We start from the raw sequence: 19,875 nt of genomic DNA on the forward strand, positions 1-19,875 counted from the left end.
GCACCTAGTTTGTACAACAGTAGTACCAAAAAAAAATATAGCTAGATAAATATACTACTCAAATTTTGGTAATATAAGTTTTTATTTCAAATTTTTGATACAGTTAAAAAGCAGGAACTCGTGAAAAACTTCAAAGTTCTATAGCACCATAATAGGGAGCACTTGGTTAATCTACAAATTATTGGTGGTAGCTTTCATTTTCTGGAATCTGTCGATTAGAAATTAGGATTCAGACCTCTTCTACTAATTTATTGTAGTTTGATAAATGTTTGCAAGTTTGACTTTTGGAAATGCAATTTTATGAAAATATTTTAAAAATTACTTTCAATGACACGTTTTACTTTGGAATTGCTTGAGATTTCAGCATTTGGCTCTCTGATCAATCTTATTTGAACCTATACTGCTTAAGATTGCTGATAAATGATTCGCTTATTATCTGAATAGGATTACATTCAGTTTGAATTCCTACCACTTTGAATTATTCGTTGTCCTCAATCCATATTGTAGGTGTCTTCAAATTCTGGAAATTAATGTAAGTTGTTATTTCCAATTCTCGTAGATTTAGGCAATCACGTTGATAACCCATACCAAGCCCAATAATGGGAGGTTTTAAAATCACTTGTTAAAAACATCTATTATATCCAAATTCACATATATCTCAGAATTGAAAATTTATTGGAGTCCCAAGTTGTCAATGAAAGATTACCGCCAAGAATTTATGCTCAAGTTTTCCCCACTAAAACGCCACTTCACAATATATGAGCCGCTTCCATAAAAACAAGAGAAAAACTGTATGGCTAGCACATTACCCTTGTACTTCATTAATCAATTGTTAATCATTAATAATGTCCGAATATTTTATTCTGGTTTTTAAGTTCAACAATTCATCTTCACATTCAGTTTTCTTCTAAGACTCCACGTCATAAATCCATATTTTTAATATTTCCAATTTTAAAAAGTGTAATTTTACAGAAAATTGTGGATAACGCATATTACATGATGCACAAACATTATAAAGTTTATGCCATCAATCCTGCTCATCATTATTCACATACAATACTACCGATTTACAACATACAAGTACCATCATATCTGCCTTGCATTAACATTCTTCTATCCCTTGCAAACCAAAAACAAAATTGATCAACTTTCTTTTCTGAGTTTAAAAATGTGAGGTTGCAGTTTTCAGACAAAATCCAAGTTTCTAAGAATACTTGTATGACAAAGTTTATCCTTCATTCATCTCTAAACTCCTCTGTATTTCACAATGAAAAATGCCAATATGGCAAGAATAATACTCATAAGTAGGAAAAGTAGATTTCCATCTGCACAGAAAATGTAAATAATTAATTCGTATTACTATAAAAACCAGGACTTGCTTTATAAAAGGATTAATAATATAAGCACGTCTGCTCCCAAAATATTGGAATCAGCAAATACAAGAGAAATAGTCTAAAAAAATTGAGAAACAATATCACCTTTTTGTTTTTGTTCTTCTATTCTAGTCACCCGTGCACTTGAAACCCCCGAGGCAGAAAGCAACAATCTAAAATTCATTCCATCTAAGAATAGTTAATTGGACTCCAATGGATAAACTATTTGATGTAAGAAAATCAGTTGGACACCAATAAGTCCAATAGAAAAAAATTCTAAGAAAATATAATAATAAATAGAGCAGAGAAAAATTAGCTATAACCTTCGACATTCAAAGAAATAAACTTTTAATGTCTTTTTGATACATATTTTGCAATGCTATATCAAGCTCATATTGATTCATTGGAAAGAAGAAATTGAGAAATAGCACACTTGAATTTGAAAGCTGTGCCTCTAGAACATACCTTGAATCTTGTGAAAAATCAAGCGAAGTAACAAAGCTTATATGGGCTCCTTTAACTCTCTGATGTATACGCATTTTGCTCACTTGAATTACAGAGATGTCACCCTCACAAGTTCCACTGTGCGTTCAACAACCAAAGTGAACTCCTGATTAAATCCCAACCAGGAAACAGAACAACAATACAAATCCATATACACCATTTTTGTCATGCATCTTCACAAGTAAATTATTTTCATCTGTGCCTACTACAAAATATTCAAAATGTCCACACTTAAATTAGTTAAAGGATTAAATATATGATCTGTTCTTAATATCTCACTCCAGTTGCTAGAATCAGAATGCTGGTATTATTTTTGCATATCCCATCTGTTTGTTGTTGCAAAGAATCAACCTTAACAGGCAGAAATGCACTACATGCATACTGACAAAGGCAAACAAAAGGATCCAACCAAAAATTGTATTGAACACAAATATCCCTCACCAAACAAAAAGTTCACTATAAGGAATATGCTATGATTTATTGATCTGAGTTTAATTGATCTTCAACAAGACAATGAACATTATAATGAAATGTCTTCAGTTCAAATAAAATTATATTTATAAATACATCAAAATTCTCATCTTAAGTTGGAATTGTTGTTTTGGGGCAAAAATCAGGAATATCCCAAGAAGGGACATTAAAAGAAGATAGCACATTATGTGTAGGGTGGCAAATAGACACAGGTATCTTGTTAAAATGTATTCTTGTTATTTCCCATAAGATGACAGATTGTCCTATGACCTACTGAAGCAAGGACCTGTTTCAGACCAGGATTTAAAGAGGATTTTCAATTGTGACGATGCAGACCATTTGGAACTGTGAGAGCAATTTTAGGGGAGAGGGGCTTGGCTAATACTAGTTGATTTTGATCATGTGCTATGATTCTTGCAGATTTCAAGGAGAAGTTGTCTAAGGCAGAACTGAATGAGGAAAATTAGGGCTTGTCTATTAGAGCTCCTGGTTAAGGTTAAAGAGGACGTAGATGCAAGGATGGGGACATGTTTGCAAGTGAGTCAAGTTATTGGTCAAGTAGGAAATGGCATCAACCCTCGAGCATTCAAATCAAATTTTCCATGTTGTACATGTAGGAAGAAGTGCACGAGCTCAGGATGGATAACAAAATTCTAGGGGAGTTTTATAAGGGCCTTACAATGGCAATGAGTCATATAGTGTTAACCATTCACAATGGTACATTGAAATTGTCAGCTGGGTTCATAATGTGTCTACTAGAAATTGGTCTATTTACAAGGGATGTGCAGAGAACAGATTATCAGGGGCATTGATGTGCATGGGGCAATGGCAGTTTCTGGTGAATTCGCATCATTATTGGAGGTGGTTCATATTTCTCAGAATGGGGTATACAGATCTGCATCTAAGCGACAGAAAATGGCCCTTTTGGGTAGCTGTAGTGTCAAAGATCCATATTAGTTGTACTATTTGTTGTTTTGTTCGGTAGTTATAGGTCTTGAGTTATCCAAGCATATTTTGTTCATTGTTACTTTTGGGTTCGGTTCGGTTTGTTTTTATCTGGTGGGCATTTTCGTAAATTGAATTCTAGGTATGTCAATGGTGGTGTTTGTATTGTGCTGGTTCTGTATCTTCCCCATTATACTTTATGGTGGTTATGTTGTTATTATGACATAGATTTTGTGTTCTAGTTGGGTTGGGACCCTTTTCATAGATCCCCAATATAATAATTATCAATAAAATAAAATAATATCCTCGGGCTGTTGCCAATATTGAGATCAAGTCATTTGCAAAAAGTCCTTATATACTCCGTCCAGTAGGACATGTTTACAATCTGTTTGATTCTAAAAATTATCTTGACGCTATCATAAACAAAAGAAATACTGTTGTAACTTGTAACTAACCAAACAGCTTCTTTGAGTTGCTTTCTTGTGTTTATTTAAGTTTCTTTAATGCATTTATTGACCCTAAACACAAAGCCAAAACTATTCATATATAATCAACCAACACAAAAGACTCCATACTGAAAAACATTTTCATATGCATTCCACTGCTGTTTGCATGTTTTTATCTAGTATCTAGAACCATCATCACAATAATTGTAATGATATTAACATACTAGACAAAAATGTTGTCTCTACATCACAAATCCTACATTGCCAGTAATACAATTTGCTTATTTGCCTTGTTTGAGTGCCTCGTATAAATACATACACATAGCCTGCCAAAAAGCTATAATCCTTTCTTAAAGTTTCTACAAGAAGCGGTCATAGTAGTGGCAACATAGGTAACTTCAAGCTTCCTGACACCTCTGCATCTCTGTCCTTGAGGGGAAACTCTTATACAGCTAGGAATGTCTTCATCAAAAAGAAGCATGTGAAATAGAAAACATGAAAGACTGATTTATAACCTCAAAACTCTTCTCTTCTTATATGTTTTCTTCCAACAATATTTTATATTTCCATAATACATGCAAACATTAAAATGACTCTCAAGAGAGCAATTGACAGTTCTTGATGCACACACAAACATGAAGACTTATAGATGTGGCAACAACTGCAGAAGTATTACAACCTCAGTCAAGAACCTTAAAGTGACTACTGAAATGATTATTGTTAGTTTTATGTAACTAGGTTGTAAAATAAATAGGAGATGGGTTCTAATTGCCGCAAGGCAACATTAGAACCCATCCCAAAAGGGGCCGGGCCCTTTCCCTTTGTAATCTCACCTTTTAGGTTGCGTGGAGTGTAACCAACAAATAGGGCTGGGCCCTCTACCTTTCCACTGCACATGGTGTATTATCTTAGCGCCCTAGAATAGGGCTGCACTAAATGGAACGTGGAGTTGAGATATAGGGCTGACCCTATTCCTATCTTGCTCATGTAACGTGGAAAAGACAAAAGTCTTTAGCGCCAAAAGTGCCTTATTGGGCCGACCCAATAAGGCACCTATCCATATATATAACAAGCCACAAAGATTGTATTCTACACAATGAACACACACGAATTACCTCTGCTGTGCGAAAATCAGAATAAGTGAGAAATCTTCAGTTGTGAAGCGAAGTACTTTTCAGTCATCTATCCAACCATTAATGTGAAGCCCTTCTTCAAGTCAAGCGAAGTTAACACTCCAGCTGTGTGTGAACTCATCCAAAGCAAGGTGCAGATCTAGAGTGAACTTGGTGTGCTCTTACAGTGCTGATTAGTGCAACTTGTGCTACTGAATGTGCAGAAACAAAAGTACAGATCCAAACCACAAAGTTGTCCAAGTTCAGTGTGCTGGAGTGCAAGGAAAAGGTTGCAGATTGATGTTCACAGTTGCTGACCTAGAGGCTGTCATAAATCTAAACTAAGATAAGTCTGTTCTTATTTATCATCACTTCTTGTTGATTATTCTACCCTAGCTGGGAACTTTGTAACTCTGCTACTTTAACCTAATCTAATCAGATCTGAGGATCTATTATTGCTGGGCTTTTCCTCCAAGAGGGAGGTTTTCCCAGGGTATCCTGTGTTATGTGTTGTTCTCTGATTTCTGCAACTATATCTAATCATAAATCTGTTCTCTAAAATTAACAATTATCTGGGTGCTGGCTTGACAGAAAGCCAATGCTCTCACATATCTTTTCTCTTCATTGTCTCTACCCTTTATGATTAGTTTTAACCATGATTACAGAGAAGGCTTAGGAGTTTTTCACACAATACCCCCCTGCTGTAAATCTTTGAAGTGGTCAATCTATAACCTATTTATAATATATTAGTGGAAATGACCTTGACAGGTGATCAAAAGAGCATTTTGACAACGATAAGCCTGAATTTTGGCTTTGCATTTTAGCTGTGCTTGTATATTAAGAATACTTTGAGTGAATTTCTTTAACCATTACTACCACTTCAATTATACAATTCAGTGATTGAACTTTAAAGTTTTGTTCTGTGATGATATTTCACCACATTCATTTCCTATTATCCACTTTCAGTGTTTCCCTTCACATTCGTATGTGCTCCAATTACATACAAAGCATCCTTCTAGATACACCAATGATGTTCTCTACAGATAAATGAATACATAAATAAAAATTTGTACACTAAATATTCACATATAAACTGTCAGCATTAAATTTACTAGATTGTTCTCAGGTTGGTTGAGTACTTACACTGCAAGAAACTTTCCATCGGATGAAACATTGAAGGTGGTAATGGGATCCTTCTCAAATGTTCGAGTCCCAACCTTTTTCCGGGTATGTGTATCCCAATATGCAATAAGGCCTTTGTCACCTATAAAACAGATGCTTGACATGAATATAAACAGCAGAAGGACAAATGCCTCAAAAACATATTTTAGATGATATTTAATATTTCCTAGGTCCCACCTTGCTTTATCACCGTGAAAAGCCATGGTTTTGCATCATCACGTGAAAACCTACTGAAGACAATCCTTTCGTCCTGAATAAACAAAGTGGGCAAGGCATTGAATTATGAAAAACACAAGAAAATATTATGCCATGGAAATTCAGAGGAAAAAATTCAGCAAAATTAAACATTTACAGATAACATGATTACCTTGCCCACTGATGATAAGACTTCTGAAGTTGAAGTTTTAAGGTTCCAAATTCTACAAGGCCCGCCATCTTCCGAGGATGCGAGAAGAGTGCCATCTGAGCTGTGGTGAAGCAAGAAATTACACCCATCATTTCTAGGTGCATTATTTGTATGTATATAAACATGGAATTCAAATTTGAAATCCCAATTGAAAATAATATAATATCTTTGCTTAAAATAATTGCAAATATTGACTTTGAGAAGTCCTTTGTACCTGAAGTCCAGATCCCTGATTGATTTATGAACCTCAGGCTGGTCGAGCACGATTTTTAAATTTGGCCACTCAAAAACCCTCAAGTACCCATCCTGCAACACGAGAAGTTTGTTATCACACTCCAAATATGCTCGAAAAAATAGAAGAAATAATCATTTATCATTTGCACAAATAGTTCAACAAACTTGGTGAGTTACTTGCTGACTTGCAAGAACTTACGGAGCAAACTATGGCTAGTTACAGGCAAGTTTTCACCAAGTGGCCAGTAATCATTTATCATTTGCATACATAGTTCAAAAACCCAGTGAACTACTCACGAGGCAAAGCAAGTGACTCAATAAAATTAACTAGTGAGTTGTAGGCAAGTGACTTGCCAGAAAACTCCCTGAACTCAGCAAGTCGAAGCCAAAAACTCAGCTAAGGGCACCTAATGAGAGTCAGCAGCAGAAAAAGCCCAAAAGCTTGTCATTTTATGCATTTTCTCCTCCTTCATGCTTTTTGCCTATTGACACTCAGACAAAATAGCGTTCACTTGTGATTTTCAACAAATTACAAGTGATTGTGGACCAATTCAGCAAAATTAATAAACAGATTTGGAAGGTAAGTAATTCTTTGTTTTTATTTTCTGGTTTTCGTTTCTATTTTTTTACTTCATTCTAAGGTCTTACCATTTCAATTTTCTCTTTTTCATTATTTCCTTCTTTAAGAGCTATGGTCTACATCGTACAGAGATAGGAATGGTGATGTGCAATTTCCATGGCTTGTGGACAAAAGGCATCATATGGCTGATAATTTCACCCTTCATGGATCCCTGGGCAAGATGTGCATGCAAAATTAAAATAGTAACACCAAACCTAGTTTTTACTTTAAAATACTTTAGCATTATTCCTCCAGCTCTAGAAAAATATATACAAGCAAATGAAATAAAAAAAATTGGTGGGGAATTGATCTTGATGATGTAAATGACCCAGTCAAGTTGTAAAGATGTTGAACTGCTTTGATCTAAAATACCATGTCTGCAAGGTCATTTTGATGAAACTAAGGATGTGTGTAGAGTGTTGCGAGACTTGCCAAGACTCACAAGTACATGGTGAGTCGTAAGGCGAGGCATGGCAAGCGAGTTTCCTGGGCTCAGACTCAAACTGTACCGAGTTTTTGCTAGACTCGCTGAGACTAGGGAATCTCCTAGACCCAGCGATTCTTAGTGAGTCTAGGCCTAAGACTTGGCCATTTTTATTTTATATTTTTAAAACTCACAAAATTTCAATGCTTTTTTGGTCTATGACATGCACCTAGAATATACATGAAATATAACATTTAAGTATAAGTCATACTTTAAGTTATATTTCATATATATATATATATATATGTTTGAGAGTGGTTTCATATCTCTAGGAGTTATAATGCACATTCTAGGTTTTCAAAGATCTATAAATATCAATAATCATTAAGCTCCTATCAGCATTCTCTTGCTCTCTCTATCTCACTCTCTTTACCTCCCCTAAACTCTAGATCAATCTCTCTCCCTATCACTCTTCCTCTATCCCCTCTCTCTACCTCTTTCTAACTCACTCTATCCTCTCTCCCCCAAGATCTAGACCTATCTCTCTACCTCTCTCTCTCTCTCACCCTTAGACCTCCGTGAGGGGTGCTACCCTCAAACCTCGTTTGGTGTTGCCCCCAAACCCCCATCAAACTATAAGTCTAAGCAAGATCTACATAATATATATCCCTTATTGCAAATCTCTACATATTCATAGTTAAAAATATATTGTGGCTGCTACATCATCCAAGACCTACCTTAGATGCCTATGTAGCAAGGATACAGGCTCCTCTGTTCCATAGATTTCTAGTTATTGTTGCACCTTGACTAGTACAACCAGCTATGAAGGTGCATGTAAGCAAAAAGGAATGCAAATCTGCAATCAAATGCTTCTCCAATCTGCTGTTCTGTCTTCAATAAATCTGCCCGATGATTTTCTTCTTCAATGCCTGGCAACAAACTGAAATCTTTGATCAAATAAGCCCCAACATAGTTCCTCAATGAAACCACTAGCAACTTGCCAGGATAGATCTTTCACTTCTGCAGTTGATATCTTCTATGAGGGTTTTCATCCTTACAAAGCCCTTGGATGAATGAAGTTCAAACCAGCAATATCCTGTTATCAAAACTTGAGCATATTCAAAATGAGCTCCCAAAACACTTTATATTTCCTCCTCCAAAACCCCATGCCCATCTTGGGGAAATAAACATTTATTTTGTTTAATTAAAATCCCCTTATATCTCCCAAGTAGGTGTGCCCCTTTTAAAACAACATTAACTTTACTTTTTTATAGTCTCCTTATGTCCCCTAGGCGCCCACTTTATGAAGTCACTTAAATATTTAAAATAACACTAAGTTAAATATTTATTTCAACTTTATAACATTAGCGTTACTTAAAACAATTCTCTTGGTTACAAATAATCATTAAATACACAAACCAACCATGCCAAAAATTACTAATGCCAAGGGACCAAGTCGGTGCCAAAATGATGACTTACTAAAAATAGTAATAACAGACTTAATGTTCGAAACCACTTTAGAAAGTGTCATGATGCATCTCTTGCTCAACTGAGCTCAATGCAACACCTGTAAATACCAAATAGGTGGAACTACAAGGTCTCCAAGTCATGAGGAGTTCCCTAACCCAACCACATTAGCATGCCGGAACCCGAGGAATAGGCTAACAGCCTCCAAGCTGACAATGCTTGGGAAGGGGACATTACAAACAAGATGACCACCCCTTTACATTTCTAGCATTTTCTTTGTCACTAAAGTATTAAGAAAAGAGGTACTTTCATTGCCAAGGAGGGTGGCACCATATAGAGATGGAGAGGTTGACACTGGCTATAAGGCTGCATATAGAAAGATATATACAGATGAAGAAATCCAAAGTACTGTCTTGAGCGAGTTTGGCCAATTCAAGGCTCAAAAAATCATGATCTTTCAGCTCTTCATGACAAATATAGTATAAGTGTTGATGAATGGTGGTATCTACATGGTCAAGACTCCATTTTCTTGCAGCCTCTTACAATTACAATTCTCTCCCAAGTATATATCTTTTTATTGTTTATTTTTATTTTTTTTTCATTTGATGCTATCATACTGTATATTATATTAAAGCATTTTTATTTTATAATTTATGTTTTAACTTTTAAGTTTTGATTATGGAATTATAAAACTAAATATTAAATGTTCTATGACAGGTTGCAAGTTCTTCAGCTGAGCGGAATTGGAGTACATACTCCTTCATCCACTCGGTCAAACACAACTGTTTGGGTACAAAAAAAGCAAAGAATTTGGTATACATACACTCCAACCTTCATCTCTTGTCACATAAGAAACCTAAATACAATGAGGGTGTGACAAAGAATTTGTCATGTTCCTATACTTAACCCAATAATCAGATTAACAATTGTACATAGTACTAATAGCTCGCTATATATTTATAAATATCGTAACACAGAGACATTGTGGAAAATTGTCTTATTCCAGAAGACTTCATAATTTTCCTATCAAGCCTCTAAGTGAGACATAGAGAATAAGAAAAAAAAAACTCAGTACTTATTTAGGAGGAAGGTCCCCAATTATATTTGCTATGCAATGGAGCAAACACATAGTGGCAGACCATGTCAGATTTGTCTACCTTTGCAACAACTAACTACTAATACATGTATAAAAGAGACAAGGAAAGCTACGATTAAGATTAGAAGATATAATAATATTTGACTGACATTAATAAATATTTATTAGAACTCTAATTAATATGAACTATTGTTAACTATTAAATTAATGGTAAATATTAATAAATGATTATTAAACTTAATAGCACGTTATTATAATAAACAACAGTACTATTTAATATTAACGGGTCATATGATATCGCTTGAAGATGGAAAAAGTGACTCCAGAATAAGTCACGTCTCCCCCACCATACGTGATTCCTCCCTAAGTTAAAAGGGGAAAGCCTTGCATAGGTATCGGGGGGGATAAAGAAAAAGAAAGAGAAGATACTGAGCACACCACGCAAGTTGCCTCAGTCCACGTCCACACTCTATTGAACACAATAGGGGTGTAAAGCAATCAAAGGGAATTCAGAAAGGAGTCCGCCAGGTATGTCTCGTCAACTCTAAAGAATAGAGTTATAGTGACATAACAATAGAACACCGTATCCAATATAAGTGATAATAAACAGTCAAGTAATATTCTGATTATATACAAATTTCATCAGACTATTAATCTGTTAATAACCTTCTGAAATACATAGTGCAAATCGGATGGTATTTATTTAATAATAAGGAAATAAAACACATCATAATTTTGTATATAACTATAATGAATTTGCATTCTGTATAACTGGTACAGCAAGCATAAAATACGTATAACTGCAATGTAATCCAGAACTGTCAATTATTCAATAAGATGACAATACTATGGGTATATAGTATATACTTAATACAATCTGTTAAATGAGCAATGGTGTCAAATAACATAATGAACATCAGAATAAATAATCAATGAATGGTAATACAAATAATGGTATCATTTAATTAATATCTGATCAAACATGATAAACTGTTAAACCATGAATGGAAGGTTGGCTTAGATCGGTAATAGGGTTAATGTTTACTTTCTAAGTAGCCCACCTATTGATGACAAAGTCTGCAATAGGCCAGGAGGACTGAGATACGCTCATGGGCTTAGATTGATTAAACTGAAAACTCCACTATGCTACCCATAGTACATACGATTCCTATATTAATAATGTACAAGGGTAAAGAGTGTGATCTGTAGAATAAGACCCACACCATGTTAATAAGACCAGGAAGGCTTAGCATAGGTTGGCTGGGCAACCCAGTCATGACTCCATCCCCAAATCAGAGTATGATCAGGAAAATAAGACCCACACTATGTTAATAAGACCAGGGAGGCTTAGCATGGGTTGGCTGGGCAACCCAATAATAACTCCATTCCCAAAACAATAATCTGCAACAAATTATTTATAATTAAAACAACTATAAAAACTCCAATTCAATATGCAAATAAATATAGTAATCTTATTTGTTTTTGCAGGGTATATAATAGAGTATTCAAGAGGTATTAAGTAAAAAGGCAATTTTCTTGTCCTAGTTCACCAACTATTTGTATTCTTTCCAAGGGTACTGAGTAGGGGACACTAAAGTGGTATCGGAGCTTTGATCCTGCCATCCAGCAGGGTAAAGATGAATAAAATGAATCATTCTAGTTAAGGAGAAAGAAATCTAAATGTGACTTCATATGTATACTCCGTGCTTATATATACCTTGTGTATGCTCCGTGTATTAAAGTGTATGCTCTGTGCTTGGCCCTATACTTTAGAATCTAGGATATGTGGCTAACAAGGAAAAAAAAATGAACAGATAAGAATCTTGAATAGTATTACTATTATTGCATTTATGTATCACGGAATAATCATTTTTAATATATTTTTATAATATAAAATGTCGAATCGCATCATGGATCGAGGAAGAGGAGATGTGGGTAAGAGGGTAAAAGTTCATCATCTTAGTATACCTTGTGTGGGGCCAAATTTCTGCCACCAAGGCCAAGAGGGCCAAAGTTCTGCTCTTGGGCTTACATTGGGCTAACCGGGAACTCCACCATTCCTACAATGATGAGCTGTTAACTGTAAGGGAAGATGTACGTAAGAGGGTTAAGGCTGCCAAACTAAGTAGGCCACCTTGCTGGATGCCTAAGTGCTGCCATCAAGGCTAAGAGGGTCAATTTTCCACTCTTGGGCTTAGTTCAGTTAAGCTGAGAATTCCACTACATTCCCCCCAACCGGACCTACCTTGATAAGTTGGTAGTAACACAAAAGATAAGGCATGGATAGGACAGTAAGACCAACAACCTGCTAAGTAGGCCACCTTCGATGGGGCCTAAGATCTGCCACCAAGGCCAAGAGGATCAATGTTCCACTCTTGGGCTTAGTAAGGTTTGGCTGGGTTATTCCTATCATGTCCTATCCCAAACCTTAGAATATGTTTTATATAATTATAGTTAAGCCGAATATTGGTATACATGTTCTAATTGACAGCATTAGTAGCTTAATTTGTATATATATATGCACTTGTGTTTTATGTGTGATGATTGCAGGGCTTAAAAGTAAAGATGCTGTTGAAAAGATAATTATTACAAAGTTTTATATCTTGTGTTTTATGTGTGATGATTGCAGGGCTTAAAAGTAGAGATGTTGTTAAAAAGATAATTATTACAAAGTTGTATATATATATATATATGCACTTGTGTTTTGTGTAAAGAGGTTGCCTTTTCTTCAAGAATTTACTTTTACAATCATTGCTCAGCCAAAGAAATTGCAATGCAAATCAGCTCTCAAGAATCAAGAATCAAGTTAGGGGAAACTCCAAGGCACAAAAGGAGATTTCCCCAACACTTACTTATTCCAAATTGTATCACTAATATCATGGTACAAGAACATGATGGGAGAAGTAAAAAGTGTGCCAAAAGAAGCACATGAAGGATTGACAAGTGAACATATGAGACTGGATGGCACTACAAGAAATGTTCTCCTAGTTGGTCTATGGTGGCCAATACTCAATATAGATGCAAGGGAGTGGGTAGTTGGATGCAATACATGCCAAAGACTGTGCGAGCCACTAAAAAGGGATTTCATGCCACTCTCACCATCCCAACAACAAGAATTGTTTGAACCTAAGTCACCGCGCTCGTGTTCGAGTTCAAATTTGGCAACAATGAAATTTGGATGAAATTCGGCAGGAGGAAAAAATTCGAAAAAAAAAATCGCCATTAAATTCGCTTTATATAAATTTGATTTTTTTTAAAATATAATAATATATCCAAAAAATATCATAATAAACAATATTAAATTTGTTTAATTATATTTATATATTTTAATTTTAATTTTTCAAATTTTAAATATAAATAATTAAAATTTTGAATTAAATAATTTAAAATATTTAATTTATAATATATTAATGTTAAATCGGAAAACTTTTATAAGAAATGTTAATATATTAGTTAGTTATTATATCAGTCAACAACATTATAATAAAATGTTTTTAAATTTTAATTTTTCAATTTTTAAATATAAATAATTAAAAATTTGAATTAAATAATTAAAAATATTTAATTTATAATATATTAATGTTAAATCGGAAAACTTTTATAAGAAATGTTAATATATTAGTTAACATTTATATCATATCAGGCAACAACATTATACTAAAATGTTTTCGTTATGGATCAATCTTATCGGGCATTTTAGTTCGCAATGTATCGGGCAAGATTACAAAATTATATATTGTCTTCCGCCACTACAAACCCTACCGACGGCCGGGCATACTATCGACCTGCGGCCCTTTTGCGGCCCCAATACCTGTCAACTGCATTAGTGAAGTGGTCATCTGCTGACGGTAAAAACCTCTGCCTTATCCAGCGAATTTTTAACGAATTTTAGCGAATTTCATACAGTTTTTACAAGTTCACCGGATATCGAATTCGAAGCCGAAAATTCGGCGAACATGGTGACTTTGGTTTGAACAATGGGGACTAGACTTCATAGGTCCTCTCAAGGTCAATTAATTACATAGATGCAGATACATCATAGTGGCATCAAAGCACTTGACATGGGTAGAAGTGAGAGCCTAACTTGACAATAGCCAGATTCATCTATAAGAAAATAGGTACAAGCTTCAAGATCCAAGTATAAATAATGAGTGATAGAGGGGGGAATTTGTGTATTATGTGATCCAATTAATAATGAGTTCTTTCTAGATCTTGCACTCCCTCTTGAGCCCATATTACTAAAGAGAAAATGGCCAAGCAGAGTCAACAAATATAGAACTTATCTCAATTATCTACAAATCTTGCACATCAAAGATACGAATTGGAAAGAAAAATTGTCCACAATACTATGGGCCTATCATACAAGATTTAAGGTAGCCACCAAACATACTCCTTTTCAACTAATGTACTGTCAAATGGCGGTAGTACCTATGGAGTATATGGTTGTGTTGTGACATAATCACAAATCGCCCCATTGCAAATGAGGACCCTCTTGTTTTTGCTTTTAAAGGTAGTGTTTTCAATCTTGGGTTTTGTCAAAAAAATTCAAGTTTTTCAAAATTTGGAGTCATTAAATCAACAAGGAGAAAGAATGATCAAGGAACGTTATGATGCTTCTGATGTGCTCAGACAGGTCGAAGGAGTAAAAACGCAATTTTGGGGGGACCAATTCTGACCACTTCCTATTTTTTAGGAAAATTGTTTTTTTCTGCTTTTTGCTTTTTCGAAAAGTTTCATTTTTTGGCATTTTGGTGCCAATCTAGGAACCTACTTTTTTGTTCTGCTTTTTTCTAAAAATAGAAAGTTGCTTTTTGCTTTTCTCGGGATCATAGGTAGTTACTGAGTCAGAAGAAGTATCACACTAGAGAGTTCACTATCAGATCGCAAGAAGATGGCTAAGTATAAAGTTTACACTAATAATCCTCAGTTCCATGCTAAGTCCACTCCAACCATGGAGGAATTCTTTTTTTCCATGCTAAGTTTGCTCCAACCATGAAGAAATTCCTTGTTCTCATGTGAAGTCTGCCCTCCAAGGTGAAGAATCCTTGTTCAAGTATGAAGTTCGCCCTTCCTTAGCATGGATTCCTTGAACAAGCATGAAGTCCGCCCTGTGCACGGTGAAATTCCTTGTTTGCAAGCAAAATCCGCCTAGACATGAAGAAATTCCTTCTTCTCATGTGAAGTCCGCCCTCCTAGGTGAAGAATCCTTGTTCAAGTATGAAGTCTGCCCTCATAGGTGAGGAAAATCCCTAAACTAGTATGAAGTCCACCCCTTAGCATCATGGAGAATCCACAAACAAGTAGCAAGTCCACCCAATGTGGAAAAAGAAAAATTTCGCTAAGTGTTGATGGATTGAAAAAAATTCAAATCAAGATAAATTTCGCCATAGAGGGAAACTTCTAGAAGAAAGCAAGAGATCGCTATTGAGGTCGTGAAAGCATGAAAGAAAGGGAAGGTTCTATTTGGTGTTCAAAACAAGACCAGATTCGTTTCCAATAAAACAAAAAAACTAAGTTACCGGTTCTTCCCCTTTTGGCCTGGGTTTGGGTTCTGATTTTGCCCAGTCCTGGTTCTCCCCAGGTTCTCCTTGGGTTCCTCCTGGGTGGCCGGGTTCGCTGTGGGTCCTGCGACGCAGGACCCACAAGGAACCCGACCACCTAGGAAGGACCCGGGTGGAACCCAAGTCGAACCCAGGAGGACCCGCGTGAACCCAGGCCCGTGGTTTCCAAAAAACAAGGCCACGAGTCAAAAAAACAATAAAAAAAAAGACTTTTTAAAATAGTTTTTTTATAATAAAACTCTAATTCGCCCCTTTATGACTTTTTTAAAAAGACTTGAAACTTGAATATTATCTTTTTTGCAAATTATGAATATGATATTAGACTTTAGTTATTAGTTTACTGATTACATTTGCGATATATGAATATTTATTGGCATTAGCAATTAATAATTGTGGATTTATCATTTATGTATGGAAAGTCACATTGTATATTTTTTTTTTGTATGGATTGTATATATTGAACATATATATAATATATGGGTATATATATATAATTAAAATATATATATATATAAGTACGGACGAACCCGTACCCGTACCCGTACCCAAGATTTATTTTTTTTGCCGAATCCGTTCCCGAATCCAAACCCGAACCGGTAACTTAGCAAAAAAACAAAAAAAAAGGTAAGAATTCGCCTTCTTTATAAGCATGAGCATAGGAATTCCATTTTCTCACAAGTCACTTCTCAAGGTTGAAAGTTGAAGCATAGGAAATAATTTCTTTCAAACTTCAAGGCAAATTTTGAAATAAATTGCAGGTGCAAGAAAATTTCAAGGAGAATTTAGGCCAATTTCTATGCTTGGAGACAAAGTTGAAAGTGATTCCTTAAAGCAATTTAAGAATTTCATCAAAATTTTCAGGTTCACAAAGGATTGAAGGCAGATTTTCAGAATTTCTCTCAGACTTCAAGATTTCTCTGTCTAAATTTCTAATTTTCCAAACTTGCAAAACTTTCATGTCAGATTCTTTGAATTTTACCCTAGATCATCTTGCTTTTTACATTTTATCCTGATTTGTAGGCAAAAAAAAATTCATAAGCAAACTTAATTTCACAATTTCCAGAATTTCACTAAGTCTGATTTTTTGTTGCAATTTCTAGAATTTTATAAGTTAAACCAAAATTATCCTTCGAAATTCTTTCAAACAAGCATCAAGCCCCCTTATTCTTTTTCTAACTTAGAAAGTTTTCATGTTTCTCAAGTGGTAGATGTCAATTCAAGGAGGGGTGTCCAGAAAGGTGCAGATGAAGTTCAATAACAAGGGACCACAACTGGAGTCCAAGATTGTGACAAAGTGGAAGAAGGTTGGAGATACCGAACTTGGCCACATGGAACTCAATGACTTCAAGAAAAGAATGTATGGGCTCAATGATTGCTTTCCTTCACCATTAGCACGAAAAATGATGAGAAATGCAATTGTTCAATCAACTAGATTTCCTCCATGTATGCAATGCAACGAGCTAATAGCAGAATGTGCCAAACATTACAACATCCAGGACAAACAAGTTGTGGCAATTGATGGCTAAGTGTTGGCTTACCTTGGAGAAATGGCCATCAAAGAAGCATTCGGCATTCTTGATTACCATTCCACCATATACAAGACCAAAGAGGTGACCTTAAGAATTTTTGTAGCAAAACCTGACTCCTATGCTGAGGTAATCAACAAGCAATGGTTGCAAAAGCCAAGGGCTAATTATACTAAAATGCCTAAGAAACTTTTCAAGACAAATTTAATTAAAGAGTATGGAAACCTTATCCTATTGCTAAACAGAGTCATAGGAAGTCCTCAAACCTCCCTATTCAAGCCTTGGACGTTCTAGTTCATTGATGAGGTCACTTCGGGTGTCAAGATGATTAATTGGGCAAAAATAATCAGTGATAGCATAGATGAGCAGCTGAGAAACATGGAGCACAAAAAAGTCTTTTTACATGAGTTCTAACATCGTTTACATGTTGGCAAGATGTTACAGATATAAGGGATTGATTTGCAAAGGCGTTGTGGGAAACAAGGATGGTCAATTCAAAGCATATGATTGCTACCCACAATTGCATATACAAGAGAAATCCCATTTCAAAAGAGTCAATGATGCATTCCTAACGTACATCACTAGGATGTTTCAAGGAGGCACTCATCAATGATTGACACAAGAGGCCAAAGATTTCATTGGCAGGTTTGGATCTTGGTACATTCAATATCCTAGATTCACATACTTGAGAGTCCAAGGACTTAAAGGATGCCCATACAAACTCCCAAGATATCCTACAAATACTAGAGGTCATCAGACAACATGACACATATGAGAAAATCAAAAGAGGCAAGAAAAAGCTTGGAATTTCTTTTCCCCTTTTTGTTGGAAAAATGTTAGAATCATGTCCATCAGCATAGGTAGCTGATAAGGCAGATGTAGAAATGCAGTGGTACCCATTCTCCTTCTATTGATCAAGGTCCAACTTTGATACCCATCACCATATTGAGATGGTAAACAAAAGGAAGTATAAACACAGAGTTGATCTTGACGATTTCTAGGCCAATGTGGCTGATGAGTATGGGATAAGGAGAATGTGGTCTAGGATATTAGTAAGTATGATCATAACAATTGAGCTTTTCCCCATACCAAATCAGCTCAAGGATGATGGAGATTTCACCCAGCCAAGCTATGAAGAAGAAAAAGATAAACCTCTTCCTACAATAGATTGGTCTGGACCTAAGCTTTCAGATTTGGATACATTAATGAGGCCAGCCATGAAATTCACTAACTGGTGGGTGGATCAGCAAACTCACAAACCGAAGGAGAAGAATACTGCCTTCACCTATGTTTTAATGGGAAGCATGGATTCATGTTCTTCCGATGAGGATGAAGTGACACACGAAGTTGAGAAACCAAAAAGTGGAAATAATAGGAGAAGGAGATATACAACAAAGAGTTCACTAAGGCCAAGAAGAAAGAGGACTTCAAATGAAGAGATTGTACACAAGAAGTGAAGAACAAAAAATGCATCTTCCTCTACCAACACTTCTTTGGTTGAAGAAGTTGATTCATCCGCAGATAGGAACAAAGCTCTAGTTGCAAATGATCTAAAAATTGAGATGGAAATTCCTCCTCCAATTTGTGAATAACCAATTCAGCAGAAAATTGTCCCTGATGACCCTGATAATCCAGTGACAGTAATGAATGAGGAATTGGAGAATATGATAGTTGATATCCTGGAAGGAGATTTTTAAGAGGGAATGATTTCTGCACTCACGGGAAATGAAGGAAGTGAAGGAAATGAAGTAAATGAAGAAGATGATGGCATTGAACAGCCAACGGTACCAAATTGGTACCAAATTGGTTAATAAAAAGAATGAAAACAAAAGCTATTGTAGAAATTCAACCAATGGACGATTCTGCAAAGTTCTTAGCTAGATTCAACCGGCCCGTCGAAAATAAGAAAGCAAAGAAACATTCCTTAATCCATAAGGATGGCAAAGGATCCCATTCAGAATACGTGGCCATTCCAAAAGTTGACAAAACAAAAGAGGACATCACTCTTGAAGATTATGAGCTAATGACTATGGACTTAGGTCCTACTACAAAGGAACAAGAAGTCTTGGAGTTAGATGATTTAGTCAAGGCCATCAAGGAAAGGCTAAGGAAAGAGGAAGAAAAGGGCAAAATCAAAGTGGAGAATGAACAATCAAGGGATCATATCCAACATTTGGTAAATCCTATTAGAAGAGAAGAGGCAGCGGTCGCTCCACCTTTGGCTCTTCCACAAAAATCAGTTGAAAGCTTTTATGCTAGCTTACCGGGTTCGCCCCTAGACACCCCTGGTTCGGGTTCGATACAATCCGGGTCCCTAGTTCGGGTCCGGTCCAGCCTTGGTTCAAATTTCCTAGAGGGGGTTCGACCTGGTTCGAACCCGGGTGGACCAAGATCGAACCCGGGTGGACCAAGATCGAACCTGAGCGGACCCAGGTCAAACCCGGACGGCTAGGCAGCCCACAACACACTTTTTTATGCAGAATTTTAATTTTTTTTTAAATCTGCCATG

General features: G+C 35.8%; 1 protein-coding gene across 1 annotated transcript in view; it reads right to left on the bottom strand.

Annotated features, from left to right (window-relative positions):
- Nucleotides 1-920: 920 nt before the first annotated feature.
- LOC131029102 (SEC12-like protein 2) overlaps nucleotides 921-19,875 on the bottom strand; it is a 101,560-nt gene continuing 82,605 nt past the window's right edge. The window contains exons 4-10 of the mRNA XM_057959509.2: nucleotides 6,654-6,745; nucleotides 6,401-6,500; nucleotides 6,211-6,283; nucleotides 5,995-6,115; nucleotides 1,839-1,955; nucleotides 1,479-1,546; nucleotides 921-1,325 (exon numbers count right to left, since the gene is read on the bottom strand). Of these exons, the coding sequence (XP_057815492.1) occupies nucleotides 1,246-1,325; nucleotides 1,479-1,546; nucleotides 1,839-1,955; nucleotides 5,995-6,115; nucleotides 6,211-6,283; nucleotides 6,401-6,500; nucleotides 6,654-6,745 (651 nt within the window). The 3' untranslated portion in view covers nucleotides 921-1,245. The remainder of the gene's footprint in view (nucleotides 1,326-1,478; nucleotides 1,547-1,838; nucleotides 1,956-5,994; nucleotides 6,116-6,210; nucleotides 6,284-6,400; nucleotides 6,501-6,653; nucleotides 6,746-19,875) is intronic.

This window comes from Cryptomeria japonica, chromosome 5 (genome assembly GCF_030272615.1).
Source record: "Cryptomeria japonica chromosome 5, Sugi_1.0, whole genome shotgun sequence".
Classification (NCBI taxonomy): Eukaryota; Viridiplantae; Streptophyta; class Pinopsida; order Cupressales; family Cupressaceae; genus Cryptomeria; species Cryptomeria japonica.